The sequence below is a fragment of the Etheostoma spectabile genome, unplaced genomic scaffold (assembly GCF_008692095.1).
Source record: "Etheostoma spectabile isolate EspeVRDwgs_2016 unplaced genomic scaffold, UIUC_Espe_1.0 scaffold00002922, whole genome shotgun sequence".
Classification (NCBI taxonomy): Eukaryota; Metazoa; Chordata; class Actinopteri; order Perciformes; family Percidae; genus Etheostoma; species Etheostoma spectabile.
Genome location: NW_022602967.1, coordinates 1 through 22,502, shown reverse-complemented (window position 1 = coordinate 22,502; position 22,502 = coordinate 1). Strand labels below are relative to the sequence as shown.

At 43.9% G+C, this 22,502-nt stretch overlaps 1 protein-coding gene and 1 long non-coding RNA gene across 2 annotated transcripts; one reads left to right on the top strand and one right to left on the bottom strand.

The window, feature by feature from the left end:
• Positions 1-2,009: 2,009 nt before the first annotated feature.
• Positions 2,010-19,085, top strand: LOC116676246 (NLR family CARD domain-containing protein 3). The gene is made up of 15 exons (XM_032507499.1): positions 2,010-2,145; positions 3,221-3,312; positions 3,793-5,569; positions 8,222-8,395; positions 10,864-11,037; positions 12,498-12,671; positions 13,575-13,748; positions 14,877-14,923; positions 15,321-15,445; positions 15,785-15,840; positions 16,502-16,719; positions 17,170-17,435; positions 17,820-17,936; positions 18,044-18,185; positions 18,751-19,085. The coding sequence occupies exons 1-15, from the start codon at positions 2,021-2,023 to the stop codon at positions 19,083-19,085; spliced, it is 3,996 nt and encodes a 1,331-aa protein (XP_032363390.1). The 5' UTR covers positions 2,010-2,020.
• On the bottom strand, positions 4,984-12,995 carry LOC116676247 (uncharacterized). The gene is made up of 2 exons (XR_004328618.1): positions 12,947-12,995; positions 4,984-5,101 (listed from the first exon to the last, which is right to left on the bottom strand). It is a non-coding gene; the product is annotated as an uncharacterized LOC116676247 (long non-coding RNA).
• Positions 19,086-22,502: the final 3,417 nt, after the last annotated feature.

Here is a 22,502-nt window from a genome sequence, read left to right as displayed (position 1 = left end):
ATCTCAAGAGACTTTACAGATAGAGGAGATCTAGACCACACTCCAAAATTTACAAGGACCCAACAGTTCTAGTAGTTTCTTCCAGAGCAAGCAACAGTGCGACAGTGGCGAGGAAAAACTTCCTTTTAGGCAGAAACCTCGGACAGACCCAGGCTCATGGTAGGCGGCGTCTGAAGGGCCGGTTGGGGTTAGTGAAGAGTGGCAATAACAAAAATAGAAAGAATAGTAGTTTCCACTGCTATGCTGATGACACTCAACTCTACCTCAGTACAAACCCAACCCCCTCTGCTGCCCTGCCATCATCCACTCAGACCACCTGCCTGAAGGAGGTAAAGGTGTGGATGAAGCAAAACTTTCTGCAGCTAAAAAGCTCCAAGACTGAAGCCATCTTAGTCAGCACTCCACACCAGGTTCGATCATCTGACATTATCCAAGCCAATCCACTTTATTTATATAGCACAAAAAGATAATACAGAATAAATAGATAACACAATAAAAGCACAATAATATATATATATATATATATATATATATATATATATTAGAGCTGTGCAGCGATTAAAAGTTTTAATCGCGATTAATCGCATAATTTCGCTGATTAGTCACAATTAATCGCAAAATGAAATAATGAATTCAAAAGTAGTGTATATAGTGCAATTTTATTTTAAATGTTCTGCCATATGAACATAAGTGCTAACATTTCTTCTGCAAAAACTTACCAGCATTTTCTTTATAAAGTAGCAGTTAAATAAAATATTTAGTGTACACAAACAATGTATTTATCATGTCCAGAGTTGAATTCCATCTGGTTGGAACGTGTGGCATAAGCGACTCCTTCTGTCCACGTTCATCTGTTGTTGCTTTAACTCTGCAGCCCTTGCTGGACTGTGTTTAGAGTGCCCCACAACTTCTCTGCACTTTGCAAGGACACTGTCAAACGCACTGTTAAGCAGAGACACTAGGGACACTGTCCAGCGCGCTGTAAAGCAGAGACACTGTGACAGAACGCTGGAGACCGTGCGCAAAGCAGGGTACATGTTTAAAAGGCAGAAGGCTCGCAGCAGCGATCATATTTTGTATCTATTCATACTAACTGCGGTGACTTTATTTGACACATTCCACTGCTGTGCAACTTCAACTTTGTGTTATCTTCTTGTGATGGAATCTCATACCTGCCATCGTTGTTGCGATTCTCAGACCGATGTCCTCCACCAGACCGATGTCCTCCACCACCCTAATGGGCCTGCAGTCTGTAGCAATCCACGTCGCTAAGGCCTCTGTTAGTGTCTCTTGCCTTTGTTTATCTCTACCCCCCCCCACGCTGCATCTAACGTAGTCTGCCGAAGCCTCACCCCAATATGTGTTTCGTTAAATGATTAGCTGGTATCAACTGTCAAGGTTTTATTTCAGACTGGAAGTACTCCGGTGATAAGATAATTCAATTTTGCAACTTTTTAATTAATTAATTAGTTAACGCTATAATAACGTGTTAACATGCACAGCCCTAGTGTGTGTGTGTGTGTATATATATATATATATATATATATATATATATATGTATATACTGAAATTGACAGACTGACAGATAACAGACTTAAATAAAATACACAGACATGTTGCAGGTCAAACTCTGTATTTGTGTGTTTGGTCCGCTGCATTAGGTCATGTGATTTCCAATAGGTGGAGACCAGAGAGGGAGGAGCAGCAGCCCTGTTGAGTAAGTGTAGACTCCATTTAGAGAGGAGGAGGAGGAGGAGGAGGAAGAGAAGGCTGAGGAAGGGTGAGTGTCCAACATTTATTATTTTACTGTAAGAGTCTCTGAGACCGTGTGTGTGTGTGTGTGTGTTGAGTTAAGCTAACGTAGCAGCATGTGGGTAGGAACTTTCTGCCAGTTACTTCCTGTTCTGGACTCATGTTCCATCGTGTCTCCTCTAAGTGTGTGTGTGTGTGTGTGTGTGTGTGTGTGTGTGTGTGTGTGTGTGTGTGTGTGTGTGTGTTGTTCCTCTCAGGCTGTCAGAAGATGAGTGATTTGGAGGAAGAGGGGGACGGAGCAGAGTCTGGAGTATCCAGCTGTCTGTCTATGAAGACCCGGTCCAGAGATCCTCCTCCAGACCTCAGTGATGAACCTGGACCCTCAGACCAAAAGTAAGAGACTGTTTTACTGTCAGCTGACCTGATGAAGCTGAAGACAACATGAATTATATTCATGGTGCAGAACTATTAATGCAGATACTGTTCCACACTCACAGGGATCTTTCAACGCTCACCTTACTTTAAAGATTGTTTTTAACTTTTTTAAATCTGAAAAAGTTCATCAAACGTGATATTTAAAAATCTGTTCAAAGTTTGATGTACATCTGTTGGGTTTCCGATCTAGAACTTAATGAATGGATATTATTAGTATAATATCTTTTCAGTGACATTAATATTTGAGCTGTCTGTTAGCATCAGGACTGTGTGTGTGTGTGTGTGTGTGTGTGTGTGTGTGTGTGTGTGTGTTCCTTTTCTCCAGTCTTACCTGTGACTTGTTCTAACTTGTGGTTACCAGTGGCACCAGCCAAAAGTGAATGATCACACACACACACAGACACTCCCACTCAGGTGAGGTCATGTGGTTTCCAGTAGGTGGAGACTAGAGAGGGAGGAGCAGCAGCCCTGTTGAGTAAGTGTAGACTCCTTTTAGAGAGGAGGAGGTGAAGGCTGAGGAAGGGGGGGCAGCCAAAAGGGAATGATTACGTTACATCTAATTTCAGACTCTCACCAATAAATAGTCTGGGTGTATTATATGTTGTCCGTGTTGAGTTAGTTGCCTTGATGCTCCTTCCTGCTCCAGGGGTAAAAGAAAGCTACAGCTCAGGGAATGGAGAGAAAATGGGTGTTTCCTCTGCTTTAAAGAAGTCATGTGACCTCTGTGTTGGTCCGACACATTCAGTACTGGGCTTAAATGAAAGCCTAAAAGGTCCCCTTCCCAACGCTACCACGCACCATATAATAGAAAACTGACAACCCCCCCACCATGATCCTAAACCAGATCTAGAATATATTTAATATAGGGGGTTATGTGTATGAGCTGGAACAACGTGATGTCTCTACCCCCCTGCTCTGCTTTCATGATTGGTTAACCTTCTACTTCCAACCTCTGTTGAACCCTGACTGAGTCTCTTGATCTGTTTCAACAACAACCAACAAATCATTTAGTGATGAAGAAATGTCTCCACAGAGAGAGGAAGAGGAGTGATGTTTCTGAGGAGGAGCAGCCGTCCAGAACCAGTGCTGTACTGCAGACAGCCAATCAGAGTAGCTCTAAGCAAAGTAAGTCTGTCCATTTGTCTGCTTATGTCTTCATGTCTCAACACACCACTGCTGTTGGAATACGGAGACATTTGTTGTGACATTTAACATCAGAAATGTTGCACAGCGCAGACATTTGACATCTGGGGGGGGGGGGGTGTAATGAAGGACAGAGTGGATTATGTACTACTAGGTGCTGGAATGTGTCAGTGATTGTGAATCAGTCCTCGGTAGTACTGACATAATCTATGCGTCTTAAATAGCTCAATTTTCTACCCAACCACCGTAGTGGACTGGTCTTATAAGCAAAGGGTCCCTACAATCCGGTTGGTACTCTAAAAAGGAAGTAAGTAAATCCGGTACCCAATCCTGATTTTAAGTCCAACTGAACTTTAACTGCATGTTTTATCATTAATACAGTAATAAAGTCCTAAAAAGAACCAGCAGCTTGTTCTCTCTTTCTCTTTCTTGTTCTGTCTCTTACCTCTGTCCTTTTTTTAGTGAACGTTGGTCGTCAGAAACAGAAGTCCAGGCTGAAAGAGACATTTGAACGTGTCACTGAAGGAGCTGAAACAGGAAGTAGAACCCTCCTCAGCAGGATCTACTCGGTCCTCTACCTCACAGAGGGACTGAGTGAAGAGGTTAATACCCAACATGAGGTGAGGCAGCTGGAGACAGCTTCCAAGGAGAAGAGCCTCCATCACTCTCCAATCCAGTGCTGCGACATCTTTAAAGCCTCCCCTGGCCAACAGAAACCCATCAGAGTGGTTGTGACGAGCGGCGTCGCTGGCGTTGGAAAAACCTTCTTAGTACAGAAGTTCTGTATGGACTGGGCCGAGGGGTTGGAGAACCAAGATATCAGTCTGGTGATTCCTCTTTCTTTCAGGGAGCTGAACCTGATCAAAGATGAGCAGTACAGTCTTCTGGAGCTGCTCCGTGTTTTCCATCCAACATTACAGGAGGTCCCAGCAGAGCAGCTCGCTGCCTCCAGACTTCTCTTCATCTTTGACGGCCTGGATGAAAGCAGACTTTCACTGGATTTCAACAACGATGTGGCTGTTCCTGATGTCACACACAAGTCCTCAGTCAACCTCCTGTTGACAAACCTCATCCAGGGGATGCTGCTTCCCTCGGCTCTCGTCTGGATAACTTCCCGACCTGCAGCAGCCAATCAGATCCCTCCTGCGTGTGTTGACAGGGTAACAGAAATACGAGGCTTCACTGACACCCAGAAGGAAGAGTACTTCAGGAAGAGGGTCAGTGGTGAAGAGCGGTCCAGCAGAATCATCTCCCACATCAAGACCTCCAGGAGCCTCCACATCATGTGTCTGATCCCAGTCTTCTGCTGGATCACTGCTACAGTCCTGGACCACATGTTGGCTACAGACCAGAGAGGAGAGCTCCCCAAGACCCTGACGGACATGTACTCCCACTTCCTGCTGGTTCACACAAAGAGGAAGAAGTTCAAGTATGCTGAGGGACATGAGATGAGTCCACAAGAGCTGATGGAGGCCGACGGGGAAGTACTTCTGAAGCTGGGGAGGCTGGCGTATGAACAGCTGGAGAAAGGAAACATCATGTTCTACCAAGAAGACCTGGAACGCTGTGGTCTGGACGTCACAGAGGCCTCGCTGTACTCAGGAGTCTGTTCACAGATCTTCAAAAGAGAGAGTGGGATCTTCCAGAAATCAGTCTACTGCTTCGTTCATCTGAGCGTTCAGGAGTTTCTGGCTGCAGTCTACCTGTTCCACTGTTACACCAACAGGAACACACAGGTACTCAAGGACTTCCTGGGACCAGACTATGTTAGCTCATCCCTGGATGTCTTCCTGAAGACAGCCATGAAGAAATCCCTTGAGAGTGAAAATGGCCACCTGGACCTGTTTGTCCGCTTCCTTCATGGTCTCTCTCTGGCGTCCAACCAGAGACTCTTAGGAGGCCTGCTGGGTCAGGCAGACAACAGTCCAGAAATCATCCAGAGAGCCATCAACAACCTGAAGGAGATGAACAGTGATGAGATCTCTCCTGACAGAAGCATCAACATCTTCCACTGTCTGACGGAGATGAAGGACCACTCAGTCCATCAGGAGATCCAAGAGTTCCTGAAGTCAGAGAACAGATCAGGAAAGAGACTCTCTGAGATCCACTGCTCAGCTCTGGCCTACATGCTGCAGATATCAGAGGAGGTTCTGGATGAGTTGGACATGATGAAGTACAACACTTCACAGGAGGGGCGACGTAGACTGGTTCCAGCTGTGAGGAACTGCAGAAAGGCTCGGTAAATCCAGATTATCATTTTAAATCTGTGTGAAGCTGAGGCCATCAGTATTAGAGTAAACATCCAGACTTTACACACATGAACAATAGAAAGCTTCCACACTATAAAAGATAAAGCTGCTTATTGGAAATAATTCTACATGTTACTCTGCAAATGTCTTAGTTGTGTCCAACGCTGTGAGAATGAGACGATGGTGATCTAAAGTATCTTCTGTCATCATTAATCCAACAGACGGCCTTTTGACAGTGTAGACAGAGTCAGCTCTGGGTTTCTAGAACGCAGAGATTTCCTATAAACACAGTTATTATTGGGGTCACGGTTCTGCTTTTTCATAATAACTTTCATTTAGTTATTTTTATCATATTTTATGAGCAGATTCATTGTCACATTTTATAAAATATCTATCAGGGCTGTTTTTAATTTCACTTGATTTCCATTTGAATGATCCTACATGGAAAGATGAAATCAGAAAGTGTTTCTGTCTCATTATGTGAAACCTGGTCCAGTATTGAGCGCTAAGCCAGCTACTATTTGACCTAATGGGGGAGTTGAGCATCCTTGCTTTTTGTCTAATAAAAGTATATTATTATTATAATTATTCTAGAAGTGTGTGACAACATTATGTTTCTCAGGGCGGGACTTTCTGTTTGGAGACAGCGGGGGGGGGGAGTGAAACACGAGGCGAGAAAAAGGTTGTTACGTAGTAGTTTCGGGAATTAGGAAGTACAGATTCAACTATTGGCAAATGGTCCAAGATGTTTTATCAATATTAATAACGTTCTGAATATGTGTACTCTTACCAATTGAAACAGGGGTCTCTTTAAAATCCAGATCTTAGTTTGATGATCTGAATCTATGAAGGAAGAAAAGACGGGGGGGTTGACCTGTTCAGCCAGCAGTTATTACAACAATAATCAACTACTGCTAAGATTATTATTATTATTGTTATTAATTATTAGTGTCAATCAAGAATCTATTTTCACTTTACAAACGTTTTTTACAAACTACAACAAAACATTTGGACATATTTCTCCTCTATTTCAGAGATAGTTTAATTCCCTTTCTGTGGTCCCAGCAGTAGGAAACAGAAATCATTCAGGCTCCTGGTATCTAAACGATTCTCAATGCAAACGCTCGATATTTAAATTATTTCAATGTGGAATCTCTTTTAATGGACAAAAAGCAAGGCTCCACAATCTCATCATGACATCACACGTCATTTAGCTGACGCCTTTATCCAAAACGACTTACAATTACATATCAGAGGTCACACGCCTCTGGAGCAGCTAGGGGTTACATGACTTGCTCAGGGACACATTGGTTGATGTACTGCAGTGGGAATCGAACCTGGACCTCCCACAGCAAAGGCAGGTGTCATATCCACTGCCCCATCACCTCCCACCTCCATTGTTGCCCCATTAGGTTTCAACATAACTTGATTCACGCCAGACCGTCATTAGGATCTCGCTCAGTACTGGACCAGAACTGGACCAGGTAGTTCCTCTTTAATGGAACTGTTGGAACATTCTTGATGTAAACATTGAGACTTTAATAATAGAGACAGAGGCAAGTCCCGCCCCCACCGGGGTGGGGACGGACAACCTCTTTCTGCTCTCCGTTGACTTGTATTGTGTGAAGGTTCTTCCTCTTTGTTCTGTTGGCTAGAAAACATCAGAACCAGCCCTAAAAGCTTCTGGGTGCTGATATTCACCACAAAAAGACTAAATAACCCAGAACTTAAGTTTTCATAAGCTGGCGATCTAAAAAACTGAGTTTTCATAAAGAAAAAATTGGATCCAGATGTGAGGAACCAGCAGAGAGAATGGGAAGACTGTAGGATCCCACAGCATCATCACACCACCCTGTGTGTTAGCTTACCTTACAGATAGAAGCAGAGAGCCCCCCCCCCTCCCGGTGGGCGTGGCTTTCAGAGTTTGACGTGATGCTCTCTCTATGCAGCAGGTCAGAGGGAACCTTGAACCTTGTGTAACTCTGTCATCTCCTTCATATCCAAAGTGAAATATCCAAAATCAACTTTAAAAATGTGAATGAGAATCAAATGAATCAGGAGTTGGAGGCGAGCCCCCGCCCTAATATCTCTAATTATTGTTGGATGTGAGAGAGGAACAAAACATCTCCATCCTCGTTAATTAAAAACTGCACCTTTACTTGGTTTAGTTTCCAACGAGGAGAATCTTTTGAGATGGGCCGAGCTTTTTAGAGCTCGTTCTTCTCCTTTTCCATCTGGTCGCCCTAACATTCAAACTGTTAGACAACGCTTTATTTCATCTCTTATAGTTCATCGTCCCCAATCCTTGTTTTTCTTTGGCCCCGGATGACTGGAGGCGAGCCAATAAAACATTTTTAAAAAAATAGAAACTACTTACCAAAAGATTAATTATGACTGTTGTTATTGTTTTAAGGGAAGAGGGATGGTTTAAAGATATCATGTTCTTCACCTGAATGATCCATTATCGATTCCACAGAACGGATCTCTGTCTGTCTGCATGGGCATTTTGAAAGGGGTCCCGTGACTTCTGACCTCAACATATCGGAATCAAACTTCAGACCCTTGTCAATCAAAACGTGATTTTTTTTAGGATAAAAGGGTCAGATTTGATTATATTTTAAATGTTTTATCTGTCATCACAGGCTTAATAACTGTCACCTCTCTGAGACTGACTGTGAAGTCATGGCCTCAGCTCTGAAGTCCAACCCCTCCCATCTGAGAGAGCTGGACCTGAGTAACAACCTCCCGGAGGATTCAGCAGTGGAGCGTCTGTGTGCTGGACTGCAGAGTCCAAACTGTAGACTGGAGACTCTGAGGTCAGTTCATGTGTTGTAATCACATACAGTGTATAACTCACTAGGGCTGTTGGAACACTTTCTGGAAATTAAATATAATTTGAATGGTAAACAAAATATTTGTATTTGACTGCTGAAATTACTATTTGAATATGAATCTTTTATCTTGGGCGTGGGGGGGTAGTTTCAACATGACCTTAACATTTGCTAACAACTGTCTTACACATTAGCCCTCATAAATAATAACACAAACATTAACCCAGACACACACAGACCCACACACACACACAGAAACACACACAAAGACACCCAAACATTGACACACACACACTGGCGCACACACACACACATACACACAGACACACAGCAGCATGGCGGTCCAATGGTTGGCATTGTGTCCTCACAGCAAGAAGGTTGTGGGTTTGATTCCAGCTCATTCCGGGCCTTTCTGGTTGGAGTTTGTGTCCCCAAACCTCCCCCCCCACGTGGGTTTTCTCCGGGTGCTCCAACACCAAAAAAAATGTACTAGGTTCTCCAGTCAGTGTCCTTGAGCAAGGCACTGGCTCAGATCTGGAGATGGTCCCTGGAGAAAAGGAAACACACACAGGAACACACACTGAGAAACACACACAGAGGAACACACACACACACAGAGGAACACACACACACACTGAGACACACACACACAGAGGAACACACACATAGAGGAACACACACACACACTGAGACACACACAGAGAAACACAAGGCAGGAGTTGTGAGGCCTGAAAAATGGTTTGTACTCTTGTGGACTCGTGGTGGAAAATGAATCAACAACACAGATACACACACACATACACACACGCATACATATAAAAAGACAAACGGACACACACACAGACAGTAAGACAAAGACCCGCCAGACACACAAAAGGGAAAAACATCCAGCGTGCAGCAGTCCTGGGGGGGGAAATGCCTTGTTGATGCTAGAGGTCAGAGGAGAATTCAGAGACTGATTCAAGCTGATAGAAGAGCAACTTTGACTGAAATAACCACTTGTTGCAACCGAGGTGCAGCAAAGCATTTGTGAAGCCACAACACGCACAACCTTGAGGCGGATGAGCTACAACAGCAGAAGACCCCACCGGGTACCACTCATCTCCACTACAAATAGGAACAAGAGGCTACAATCTGCAAGAGCTCACCAAAATTGGACAGCTGAAGACTGGAAAATTGTTTGCTGGTCTGAGGAGTCTGGTTTCTGTTGAGATGTTCAGATGGTAGAGTCAGAATTTGGCAGAAACAGAATGAGAACATGGATCCATCATGCCTTGTTACCACTGTGCAGGCTGCTGGTGGTGGTGTAATGGTGTGGGGGAGGTTTTCTTGGCACACTTTAGGCCCCTTAGTGCCATTGGGCCTGGTTCAAATGCCCCGGCTTACCTGAGCCTGGTTTCTGACCATGTCCATCCCTTTATGGCCCCATGTACCCGTCCTCTGATGGCTACTTCCAGCAGGACAATGCACCATGGCACAAAGCTCACATCATTTACAACTGGCTTCTTGAACATGACGATGAGTTCACTGGATTAAAATGGCCCCCCCAATCACCAGATCTCAACCCCATAGAGCATCTTTGGGATGTGGTGAAACGGGAGCTTCGTGCCCTGGATGTGCATCCCACAACAATCTCCATCACCTGCAAGGTGCTATTCTCTCAATATGGGCCGACATTTCTAAAGAATGCTTTCAGCACCTTGTTGAGTTAATGCCACAGAGAATTAAGAAAGGGGGTCAAACACACTCTCAGTATGGTGGTCCTCATAATCCCATAGGGGACTGTATGTTAAAACCCTGACAGGAAATGAGGAGCGGGATGAACATGACAAACGCAGTTTTCCAGCTGGCTTTCCTGTAGTAGATGAGGAGCGACCGGCTCGGCTCGCCGCCTCTCAACATCTTTTAAAGTGACTTGTGTGGATCTGAAATTAAGACAGATTCAACATCTGCACCGCCTCTTTCTCCTTCAAATGTTTTCAGGAACACGTTTCGCTCCACTCTGTTCCTAAAATACAAGATCCTATTCCGTCCGTCGCTTTGAAGTTCTCCAGCAGCCAGACCCACGTGACGCACTCGTCCAATCAGCTGCCGTCACGGGCTCCTTTCCTTGTCTGTGTGCTTAATAAGGAAAGAAAATAAAGGAAGAAATTTGAATTATTAGATTTAATATTTTTATATAATATTTATTTTTATTCAGTAACTCTACTGAAATTATATGAAACTAAAGTAACGAGTCAATTTTGTAAAATGTAAGGAGACAAAGTAAAAATATCTAAAAAATCTACTTGAGTACAGTAACAAAGTACTTCCCATCTCTGATAAACACACAGACACTTAGATGAAAACAAAGACACCAAAGCATGTTTCCAAATGCAGCTGTATAAAGGATCAATAAAGTATTTATTGAATTAGAAACTGATTTTCATCATCATCATTTATTCTTTACTCAGATTGAAGGGCTGTGGTTTCTTAGAGACCAACTATGCTTCTCTGGTCTCAGCTCTGAAGTCCAATCCCTCCCATCTGAGAGAGCTGAACCTGAGTGACAACATCCTGGGGGATTCAGGACTGGAGCTGCTGTGTGGTTTTCTGGAGAGTCCAGACTGTAGACTGGAGACCCTGAGGTCAGTTCACTGACTCTGTTACTATTAGAGATCTAATATCTTTAATTAACAACTGAAACTAATTCATGTCCAAACACAACTTCCATCTATGAAGTGGTAAATGTTCTTTAGTTCATATGTTGATGTTTCTTGTAGTCCATTCAGTCTGCAGTCCCAGAAGACTTGTGCTTATTAACTGTTGAAGCCATTACTCTGATTTCTGTTTGATCTTCTTCACATGCATGTCATATATAATCATGCTGACACCTATATTCAAATAATACAGATCATCATTACTGTTGATGATAATGATGATGAGGTTGGGGGGGGGGGGGGTAACTCTAAATGTAGACCTCACCTGGAACAGGTGGAGGTGTGTGTGTGTGACTAGAGAGCAGAAGGACAAACTATTTTTCATTCTTTGAGACTAACGTTTTTTCTTTATGTTTAAAACAAGTTTTTTTCATGTTGCTGTTGCAGTTGTGCAAAAACTGAACGGATGATTGGGACTCTACGGACAAATGTGTTGATTTACTGACATACACAGACACACACACACACACAAACACACACACACACACAGAAATACACAAACACACAGAGAAACACACACACACACACAGAAATACACACACACAAAAATACACACACACACACATACAGAAATACACACACACACAGACACAGACCACTCCTACACACACATACAGCAGACACACAGACACATACACAGACACACAAAGAAATACACACACACACACAGACCGCTCCTACACACACACACACACATACAGTACACACACACACACACAGAAACACACAGACATACAAGGACACACACATATTCATGCACACTCACGCACATACACACACACGCAGTTTTCCAGCTGGCTTTCATGTAGCAGATGAGGAGCGACCGGCTCGGCTCGCCGCCTCTCAACATCTTTTAAAGTGACCTGTGTGGATCTGAAATGAAGACAGATTCAACATCTGCACCGCCTCTTTCTCCTTCAAATGTTTTCAGGAACACGTTTCGCTCAACTCTGTTCCAAAAATACAAGATCCTATTCCGTCCGAGCCGCCATGACAGTTGCTTTGAAGTTCTCCAGCAGCCAGACCCACGTGACGCTCTCGTCCAATCAGCTGCCGTCACAGGCTCCCTTCCTTGTCTGTGTGCTCAATAAGGAAAGAAAATAAAGGAAGAAATATGAATTATTAGAGTGTATAATTTTATATAATATATATTTTTATTCAGTATTGATGACGTGGAAACTGTAACTCCACTAAAATTATATGAAACTAAAGTAACGAGACAATTTTGTAAAATGTAAGGAGTAAAGTAAAAAGATGGTGTAAAAAAGGTAAAGTAAAAATATCTAAAAAACATGTAGATGTTTCCAAATGCAGCTGTTTAAAGGATCAATAAAGTATTTATTGAATTAGAAATTGATTTTCATCATCATCATTTACTCTTTATTCAGAATGATGCACTGCAGTTTGTCAGAGACCAGCTGTGCTTCTCTGGTCTCAGCTCTGAAGTCCAACCCCTCCCATCTGAGAGAGCTGGACCTGAGTTACAACTATCTGCAGGATTCAGGACTGGAGCTGCTGTGTGGTTTTCTGGAGAGTCCAGACTGTAGACTGGAGACTCTGAGGTCAGTTCTCTGACTCTGTTACTATTGGAGATTAATATCTTTAATTAACAAGTGAAACTAATTCATGTCCAAACACAACTTCCATCTATCAAGTAGTAAATGTTCTTTAGTTCATATGTTGATGTTTCTTGTAGTCCATTCAGTCTGCAGTCCCAGAAGACTTGTGCTTATTAACTGTTGAAGCCATTACTCTGATTTCTGTTTGATCCTCTTCACATGCATGTCATTTATAATCATGCTGACACCTACAGTCAAATAACACGGATCATAACTACTGATGATGATGATGATGATGATGATGAGGTCAGGGGGTGGTAACTCTATATGTAGACCTCACCTGGGACAGGTGGAGTTGGGTGTGTGACTAGAGAGAGGTATGGCAATCTAAACTACACACGCACACACACACATACACTGACACATACAACACACAGACATACACACACAGATACATGACATGCACACATAATCACACACAAAAGCACACAAACACAGACATAGACATACAGAAACACACACAAACACACTGACAAAGACACACCCACACAGACAGATGCACACAACAGATAGAGACACAGACACACATAGAGACACAGACACACACACACAAAGACATACACAAACAGACACACACACAAAGATACAGACACAGAAACACACACACACACATAAAGAAACACACAGAAACAGACGTTTACACGCACAAAGACACACACGCACCCTCACAGAGAAACACACACAGACACACCTACAGAAACGGACACACACTCACTCACACACACATATAGATGAAAACAAAGAGACCGAAGCATGTTTCCGAATGCAGCTGTTTATAGGATCAATAAAGTTTTTATTGAATTAGAAATTAATTTTCATCATCATCATCATTTATTCTTTATTCAGATTGATGCGCTGCTGGTTGTCAGAGACCAGCTGTGCTTCTCTGGTCTCAGCTCTGAAGTCTAACCCCTCCCATCTGAGACAGCTGGACCTGAGACACAACGATCTGCAGGATTCAGACGTGAAGCTGCTGCGTGATCTTCTGAAGAGTCCAGAATGGAGACTGGAGACTCTGAGGTCAGTAGAGGGTTGGACTCAGTCCATGCTGGTCTCAGCAGTATTGAACTAAACACAGTTAGTATCAACGCACAGATCCAGTATTTCCTGTAGACCTCCAACCTTCTCAGTGAAGCTGGGAGAGGAGAGAGAGGACAGTCAGCCAATCAGATGAGCCAGAAGCTTGTTGTGATCATGTGTTTGAGTTGATGTGAAGACGACTGTTGTTGTTGTGTTGATGTCTGCAGGAAATAAATCAGGATTACAGCTGACAGCATGACATCATGATTAGAGACATCAACCTGTCCAACCATCAAATCTGATCTCAGTGTTTCTTCTCTCATTTCAACACTCAACAGCTGATCACTTCATCTTTGTCACAGCTCTGAGATCAGTCTGACTGAAGGAAATCTGCCGTTAGTTGACAGAAATGGCTGCGTCGCTGATGCAGGTTTCATCAAATATAGCTAGGTTCATATCAGGGAACAACACAACCATAACAGCCAGAAATGATCAAACTATATGTCTATATGTATGGCAAGATTAAGTTACTTTAACAGTTTTTAAGGTTTTTCAATTAATTTCAGAAAAACATGGTCACAAATTTACCCGTGACTCCATCTGGTAAATTATTTGCAATTTTGTATTTTTGACCCTTTGAATTTACCGTTGGACACACCTCGGCATGAGACGAGGCAGCATGACATGGGCCGCTCCAGGCTGCAGCAATACCCGTCTCAGATGAAACCCCCAACGTGTCTCCCATGTCTAAAAAAAATTACATAGTCGGCTCTGTGGGAGTTCCTCGGGTTGTGAATAATCCCACATACCCCGACCAAGTTCAAGCTAACGTAATGCTGTCTTTGAAATGAACGCTGCGACCAGCTATGAGAGGAAAGGGGTCTAAAATAGTGAAATACTTCAAGCTGCTACAGAGGCACATACCATGGCTAACGGCAGCTAGATCTCTCCCTAACTCAACTTCACAGAGTGGAGGATACAGAGAAGTCCACTTCTTCTGCTAAGTTAGTACTTTTCCTGCAGTATCAAAATGACTAGAAGTTTCTTCAGTGTTAAAGGTTCATCTGATGAGGATTTAGTGTAACTCTCCCCAGAAGATAACTGCTGTGTTCATGTTTATCCCTTCAGGGTTGATGGCAGAGTATACAGGGCTGCACCTGCCAGACACGAAGCAGGTGAGTTTCTCAAAGAAATATAACGGCGCTGTTAAAGCAGGAGCAGAACTGGAGATTAGCTGCTGGAGCTTTAAAGCGCTGGTTGGTCCCAGTGACCACAGCAGGTCTTCTGCTTTCTTCTTCTCTGTCTTCAGTCTGTCATTTCTGTTAAATGTTATTGGAGAAACTCAGTCTTGACTTTGTACCGACCCACTTTGGACGTGGTCTGGACTTAACCATGATTTAATATCTCCATTGTTACTTTATTGGAAGTTGTCAGTAGATAACAACAGGAAACATGAGGAGAAAGACCTGCTCCAAAGGGCTCTGTTGGACCTCTGCTAGACTTTTATTAATGTGGGTCACCAGGATTTCTAAAAGGGAGTTTGCCATCTGCTGTGTCCTCTTGTCTCCCCAGATCCGTCTCCGTCAAAGACAAACCCTGATGTGTCTGAGAACAGCAGAGAGGACCAGCCGTCTCCTGATGATCCAGAGAGGATGAAGCAGCAGCAGCTTGTGTGTGGAGAGGCTCTCCAAACAGATGTCAGTCTTTAACTTTAACATTTTAATTAATCTGTCAGTGGTCAGACGGGGGGGGGGGTTCTCAGTGTTACCCCCTCCAGGGTTTACTGTTCCTTTACCTTCTCCTCTCTCTCTTCTCTTCCTCTTCATCATCAACTCCTTCAATCTCTTCTCTTCTTCCTCATCTCTGAAACCACGAGCTGCTGTCAGACAGTCCTGTAGGCTTCATCTGTGCACAAATACAGAGGAAATAGTGCATGTGGAGTAGAAAGTGAGGCCTGTGAGGGTTGGGGGGGGCAGTTTCTAATCAACTCTTCTTCTTCTTCTTCTTCTTCTTCTTCTTTCTTCTTCTTCTTCCAGGAAATGTCCCACTTCACAGCTGAGTTGGTGACTGAGTCTGGAAAGACTTCATACAGGTAACCCAGTCATCCAATGCACAGTTCTTCCTCAGTCAGCAGCTCCACTTTAATCTAATGTCCCTTCATCCCTTTTTACTGCATCAGGAGACTCCAGAAGAACTCCCCCCCCCCCACACACACACACACACACACACACACACACACACACACACAACACACACACACACCCACACACACACACACACAACACACGCATCACTTGTCACTGCTTTCAATGCTTACCCTTCACTTTAAAGCTCATGCCCTTCTTACTCCTGCAGCTGCTGCTTCTCTCTCTCGTCCAGAGAGACTTTCTGAGTCAGCAGTGATCCATTTCTAGTTTTAGGACTTTTTACTAGGACTAAAGCTGGAGGAGTTTTGTGTTTGTGTTTCCGGGCAGATTACACCTGACTTTAGCCCCAAATCAGTTGCTGCCAACGTATTTTAGAGCCTGGGTGAATGATGACCCACTGGTTTTAGATCAATCAGCTGAAGAATCAATAATCGGTCTGTCAGACGGTCGGATGATCGCAGGTTGTTACCGCGCAGGAAAGAAGACTGAAACGTGTACAACTCGACGTACGAGATGAATGAAAACGCAGAGCACGCTTTAACTCAACACACTGTTTGACCCACAGAGGGAGAGCTTGATTGTGATTGGCCCTTCTGTGTCCCACAGGTTCAGGTGTCCTGGTCCAGGTGTGTTCCGGTGTGCTTTGACTGGACTGGTGTTTGTTATGACCCAGGAGGCGGAGCTGCTGTACAACTCTGTCCAATGGGATGACAGCCTCCTCCAATCAGCTGGCAGGATGGCTGCAGGGCCGCTGTTTGACATCAAGTGTTCAGAGGATGGAGCAGTCTGTCAGCTCCACCTCCCCCACTGTGAAACCAAGGATGGTAAAGACAGGAACTAATACTACTGCACAGATGTGTACTCATGTGTTCTAGTTTTTCACAAGACTTAATTCACTCATCCAGACAGATCATGTGGAACTAATTAAAATAATAAGGTAAAGGGGGGGGGGGGGTCCAGAATGAATGACTATGGATTCATTTGAGCTCAAGTACAACTAGGGTGGGGTTTGAAAGTTTGGGCCCCCCAGGTATAAATGTGCCTAAAGAAGCCAAGAAAAGATGAAAAATCTCCAAAAGGATCAAATGACAGATTAGACATTCATATAATATGTCACAAAAAGTTAGATTTTATTTAATCATTTACACTTTCAAAATAAGAGAAAACAAAAAAATGACTCTGGATTCGTTCTATGAACTCCAGTAGAACCAAATGAAGGGTAGATGAAGCTTTGACCAATAACAGCAAAGGTTAACAGGTCTCTGCTCCCCCAGCGCTGCTTGTTGACGGCCTGCTGTCTGTCGTCCACATCTCTGATGATGGGATGAGCATCTTGGAGCCGCTGAAGATTACAGACACTCATGTGGTCGTGAAGGTCCCCCACCTCTCTGCCTTGGGCCTCATCTGGGATTTCATTAGAAGATTTCTGAACCTCTCACTGGCGATAGAGGCCCAAGTTCTGTTGTTCCTCCGACCTCCGGACATGGGGCCTCGAGTACTAGATGTTTTACTGCTGCCTGGCAACGTCCTTCTAGATGAGGTACATGACTGTGTGTATACCTTGTAGGTATTTATGAGGTAGACGACTGTGTGTATAGCTTGTAGGTATTGATGAGGTAGATGACTATGTGTATACCTTGTAGGTATTGATGAGGTAGATGACTGTGTGTATACCTTGTAGGTATTTATGAGGTCGATGACTGTGTGTATATACCTTGTAGGTATTGATGAGATAGATGACTGTGTGTATACCTTGTAGGTATTGATGAGGTAGATGACTGTGTGTATATACCTTGTAGGTATTGATGAGGTAGATGACTGTGTGTATATACCTTGTAGGTATTGATGAGGTAGATGACTGTGTGTATACCTTGCAGGTGTTGATGAGGTAGATGACTGTGTGTACCAATGTTGTGTTCTGAAGGTTGAGAGGAAAGTACGAGGTGCTAAACACATCAGGATCTCTTCCAAGTGTCGTCTCAGCATTGATCAGAGCTACAGGGTCCACTGTGAGCCTGAGGGCTTTAAGATCCAGCCTGAGGTAAGTTGAGTCCCTTCTACTGGTTCTACCAGACAGGTCCTGTTGGAAACATCTTCCCAGTCTGCCACACACACATCTGAACCTGACATGTTGCTGCTGGCTTTCAGCTGGAACGCTTCAGCTCAGACTATGGACCAAATTACCATCCAACATTTGAAGTTTTCCTGAAGACGATCCCAGAGAACCTGACGTTGATGGTCCAGGACCGAGACAGGAGACAGGTCTGGAGACGGGACGTGTCTTTGGGAGGTAAAGGCTTCACCCTCCTTCAGCAGATATCCCCCCCCCACACACACACCCTCCTGCAGCAGATATCCCCCCCCCCACACAACACAAACACACACACTCCTACAGCAGCTCTCCACCTGATGGATGTCAGAGTCAATAGGGGTTAAACACAGGACTCACCCAGGAGACCGGGGCAGTTAATGTTCCATATAATGGGATCGCTCCGGTCCCCGTCCTCTGTCTCTGTGGCTAACCTCCGTCCCCGTCCTCTGTCTCTGTGTCTAACCCCCGTCCCCATTCTCTGTGTCTATCCTCCGTCCCCGTCCTATGTCTCTGTGTCTAACCTCCGTCCCCTGTCTCTGTGTCGGCATTCTAGCCTCCGTCCCCGTCCTCTGTCTCTGTGTTGGAGTTCTAAACTCCGTCCCCGTCCTCTGTCTCTGTGTCTAACCTCCGTCCCTGTCCTCTGTCTCTGTGATGACGTTCTAACCTCTGTCCCATCATAAAGACTTGAAGCATATAGTATAAATGTCTGATTACTTCTTAAAGGAGAACAAAACCTGACAGTATTTCCCCGTTTCTCTTCCAGGTCCAGATGGGACAGATCCACGGAGGAATGTCCCAGCAGAGGACAGCGTCTCCACAAAGGACAGTGATCCCCCAGAAGACAGGCTGTTGCTGGTTCGGGCCCAGTTTGTGACCCGAGTGTCTGATCCAGTTATGAACCAGCTTCTGGATCAACTCCTTCAGCGAGGTGTTCTAACTGACGGTGAAATGGACTTAGCCAGAACACGAGGCCGAGCAGACAAAGCCCGAGACGTGGTGGACACGGTGAGAAGAAAAGGACGTGAGGCCAGCTCGGTTCTGGTCTCTGCTCTCTGTGAGGTGGACCCGGTCCTCTCCAGAGAGCTGGGATTAAAATGAAGCACCAGACTGAGGAAAGCTGTGATGGACGTCTACAATAAGTGACGGCGTCTCTTTGGAAGGACACGCTGTTAAAGTCTGCTGGTAATAAGTGGACCTGGACAGACCGGATGGAGTTCTTAGTTTCATCCACTAGACGGACAAACAACGTCCCTGATGGAGTAATAAGAAGCAGAATCAGAGACCTGAGGCCATTCTCTCTCTTATGGGGGTCCCTCTAGGGGTTCTGTGGAGGACTACAGGGGGTCCGTGTCCCCTAGGGGTACTCTGGAGGACTGCAGGGGGTCCATGTTGACCATTTGTCCTCTTAGAGAGACTCTTTTCTACCAAAATGTTTGTGTCATCTTCGTTGGACATATTCTTTTTTTTTTGATTTTGTGAGGATTTTGTCATTTTTTCTTCATCTTTTTGCCGTTTTTTTTTTTAGATTCTTTGAATTTTCTTTTTCTTTTCTCAACCTATTATTGCCGTTCTTTCCTTCCTTCTTTCCTTCCTTTTCTACCATCTTTATCCAGGTCTTCGTGGTTATTGTCAATGGTGTAAATATGTTTCAGGCAGTTGTTATAAATCTACCCTTACTTAGGTTCATGGATGCCAATCCAGGACCTTCATGTTGGATCCAGATCTTAGGTTCATGGACACCAATCCAGGACCTTCATGTTCGATCCAGGGGCCTGTTGCACGAAAGTAGAATAAAGATATCCAGGATAAGTGAAAAAGCGCAGCTTGACTTAGTGTGATCCTCTCATTGCGGCTTAATCGGTTGCACGTTTGCCGAGCCAGGATGAACAGGTGGAGCTATGTCAAGCCAGGTGTAGATAGCTGGGATAAGTGCACGTTCACGGCTTTCTTAAATAGACCACGGTATCGATCACAGATTTACTGATGCAGAATTGAGAAGACGCATGCGCCAGATGTTTCACCCAATGAGCAGCAGCTTCTAATGGAAAGTAAAGAGGAAGAATATGCAAAAAGGGAAATACGGCTCTTATCAAACGGAGAGAAAAAGCCCGACATAGCGGACCCGACTAAATGTGTGAGGGTGTAAAAATATCTAGGCCTAATTAGCATAGTCACTCCACATTTTTCCAAAGTTATAGGCTACACTGTGTTTTAATTGCTTTAAATATGCTAGTTTCATGTTTCTATTTTTATGTGATACATGTGCTGGTTTTACTGTAAAGTGTCTTTGAGTAGCCTACTATGTAAAGCACTATATAAATAAAATGTATTATTATTTAGCCTTTGTCTTAAAAGTGAGCAGAGGGAATAATGTTCCTTGGGAAATGGACCCTAATGACTCTAGGCTTCATTTCTATCCCTTATTCAAAACGCAAGAACATGTTTTACAACCATATGCACAAATCTCTGTAAGCTATGTCTAATTCTGTGTAGCCTACTATTAATGTTCATACAAAACAATCAGAAACTAGAAAAAGAAGTGAGTGACTTCAATACACGCTGTGAGCATTTGTAAAACAATATTCATGGTTTATTCTTCTGACAAGTGGCCGCACCAAAATAAAAAGATTAATAAGCATTGTGGTGTTCAACGGTGAGATGAATGTAAACTACACTACGTAGGTCTACAGTATATAGGCCACGTTATTGGTCCAGGGATGTGAGAATAATTGAGAAGGTTATGAAACCAATGTAAGCTAGCCTATAATAAAAAACATTAGGCCTACATATTAAGGAGTAACACAAACTGTCCTTTATTAGAGAAGGACAAGCAATAAGAAAAGGAAATCATGAATGTATTGGTCTCTGACCAGTCTGCCATTAATATCATCTGGGAATATCGCTACATTAATATCATCTGTGAATATCACTACATTAATATCGTCACACTTAATCTTCGGAGTGCGTCCTGTATAAACCTGAAGCTGAGACCACGGACGCTGCACTGCTCATCTTACTTTTACAGAGAGAGTGGACACTGACGCGATATACAGGTCTGCCTAAAGGCAGCGGCCACCGACCAGCGGCCGCACACCAGGCAGCCTCGACACACTACCAATCCACCGGGAAAAGTCCCACTCCGCATCTGGGTGCCAGTGTAACCATTTCTAACCATCTAAACAAATCAAACTTTAAACTTTAAATCAAACTCACGACAACAATAGTGACAAGTAGGCTAATGCATTTTAATAAAAATAAAGCAGAACACATGCAGAAGACAACGGAATAACTGTTAAACACGTTTATTTCGGATCAGATGGCAGCTGATTTGACACATGAGACTCCAGGATTAATCTTAGCCTGGCTGTTAGCCTGCTCTGGACCAGGCTAGCCACAAAAAATAATCTCCATGGTTTATTGGCTGGGCTTAATTTAATCTGGTTTCGTGCAACCGAGTCAAAGCTAAATTCATCCAGGATAACTGAATATCCGGCTTAATCCCTTATCCTAGTTCGTGCAACAGGCCCCTGCAGTCAGAAGAAAGATGCTTTATTGTTTTAATTGGAGATATTCTCCTCACCCAAGAGGGAGGGAGCGGTTTATGTAAAGTTAAAGTCAGACAAAAACAAGTAGGGTTAAAAATATATATTAAGGTAGTAAATACTAACAGCTAATGTACTTAAAGTATCAAAGTAATATGTGACACGGAGGCCACTTGGAGAGATACCTGCTGCTGTACAGTTGCTGATCTTCAGCTCATTAGATGGTCAGTTAGCTCCATCTAGTGGACAGATAGTATAGAACTCCATCATCTGATGAAACTCAGTACACAGAGACCTCAAATGTCTGACAACAACAGGAAGGTGACAAATGTGAAGGAGGATCAGTCATATCCTGATCATCCAGACAGATTTGACATCTGGCCTCAGCTGCTGTGTAGAGATGGTCTGACTGGTCGCTTACTGAGAGGTCGACAGGAGAGAGAGGTTGAGATATCAGTGAGTTACAGAGGAATCAGAAGGAAAGGAGACAGTGAAGATGTTGGTTTGGATGTAATGATCATTCCTGGAGTCTGTTGTGCTCTGATGAATATGTTTACGTGTCGGCCACAATAACAGAAGAACAGTCCTCACTTCCTGCTCTGTCTCTAACAGAGTAGCAGTGTAGTGGACGTTCCTGCTGGCTCTCTGTCCTTCTACACAGTCTCCTCTGACTCAATGATCCCCTCACACACCTTCACACCACATTCACTCAGCTTCTCTATCTGGGTTTGGGTTCTGGCCTGGTTCCTCAGTGTCTCTGTGTCCTCTGCAGGACTGAGAGTCTCTCCTGTGGACAGAAACACTGACTGAAGATCAGCTGCTGAAATCAAAGTTCAGTCTGTTCACAATCACACACACTCTGCACTGTGAAGCAGATCTGAGACTCAAACAAAAAAACAGTCATCTGATTTCATCTCTGGTTATCAACATTGACCTGTTTGACTAAAACAGTTCATGATATGTTCACTATGAT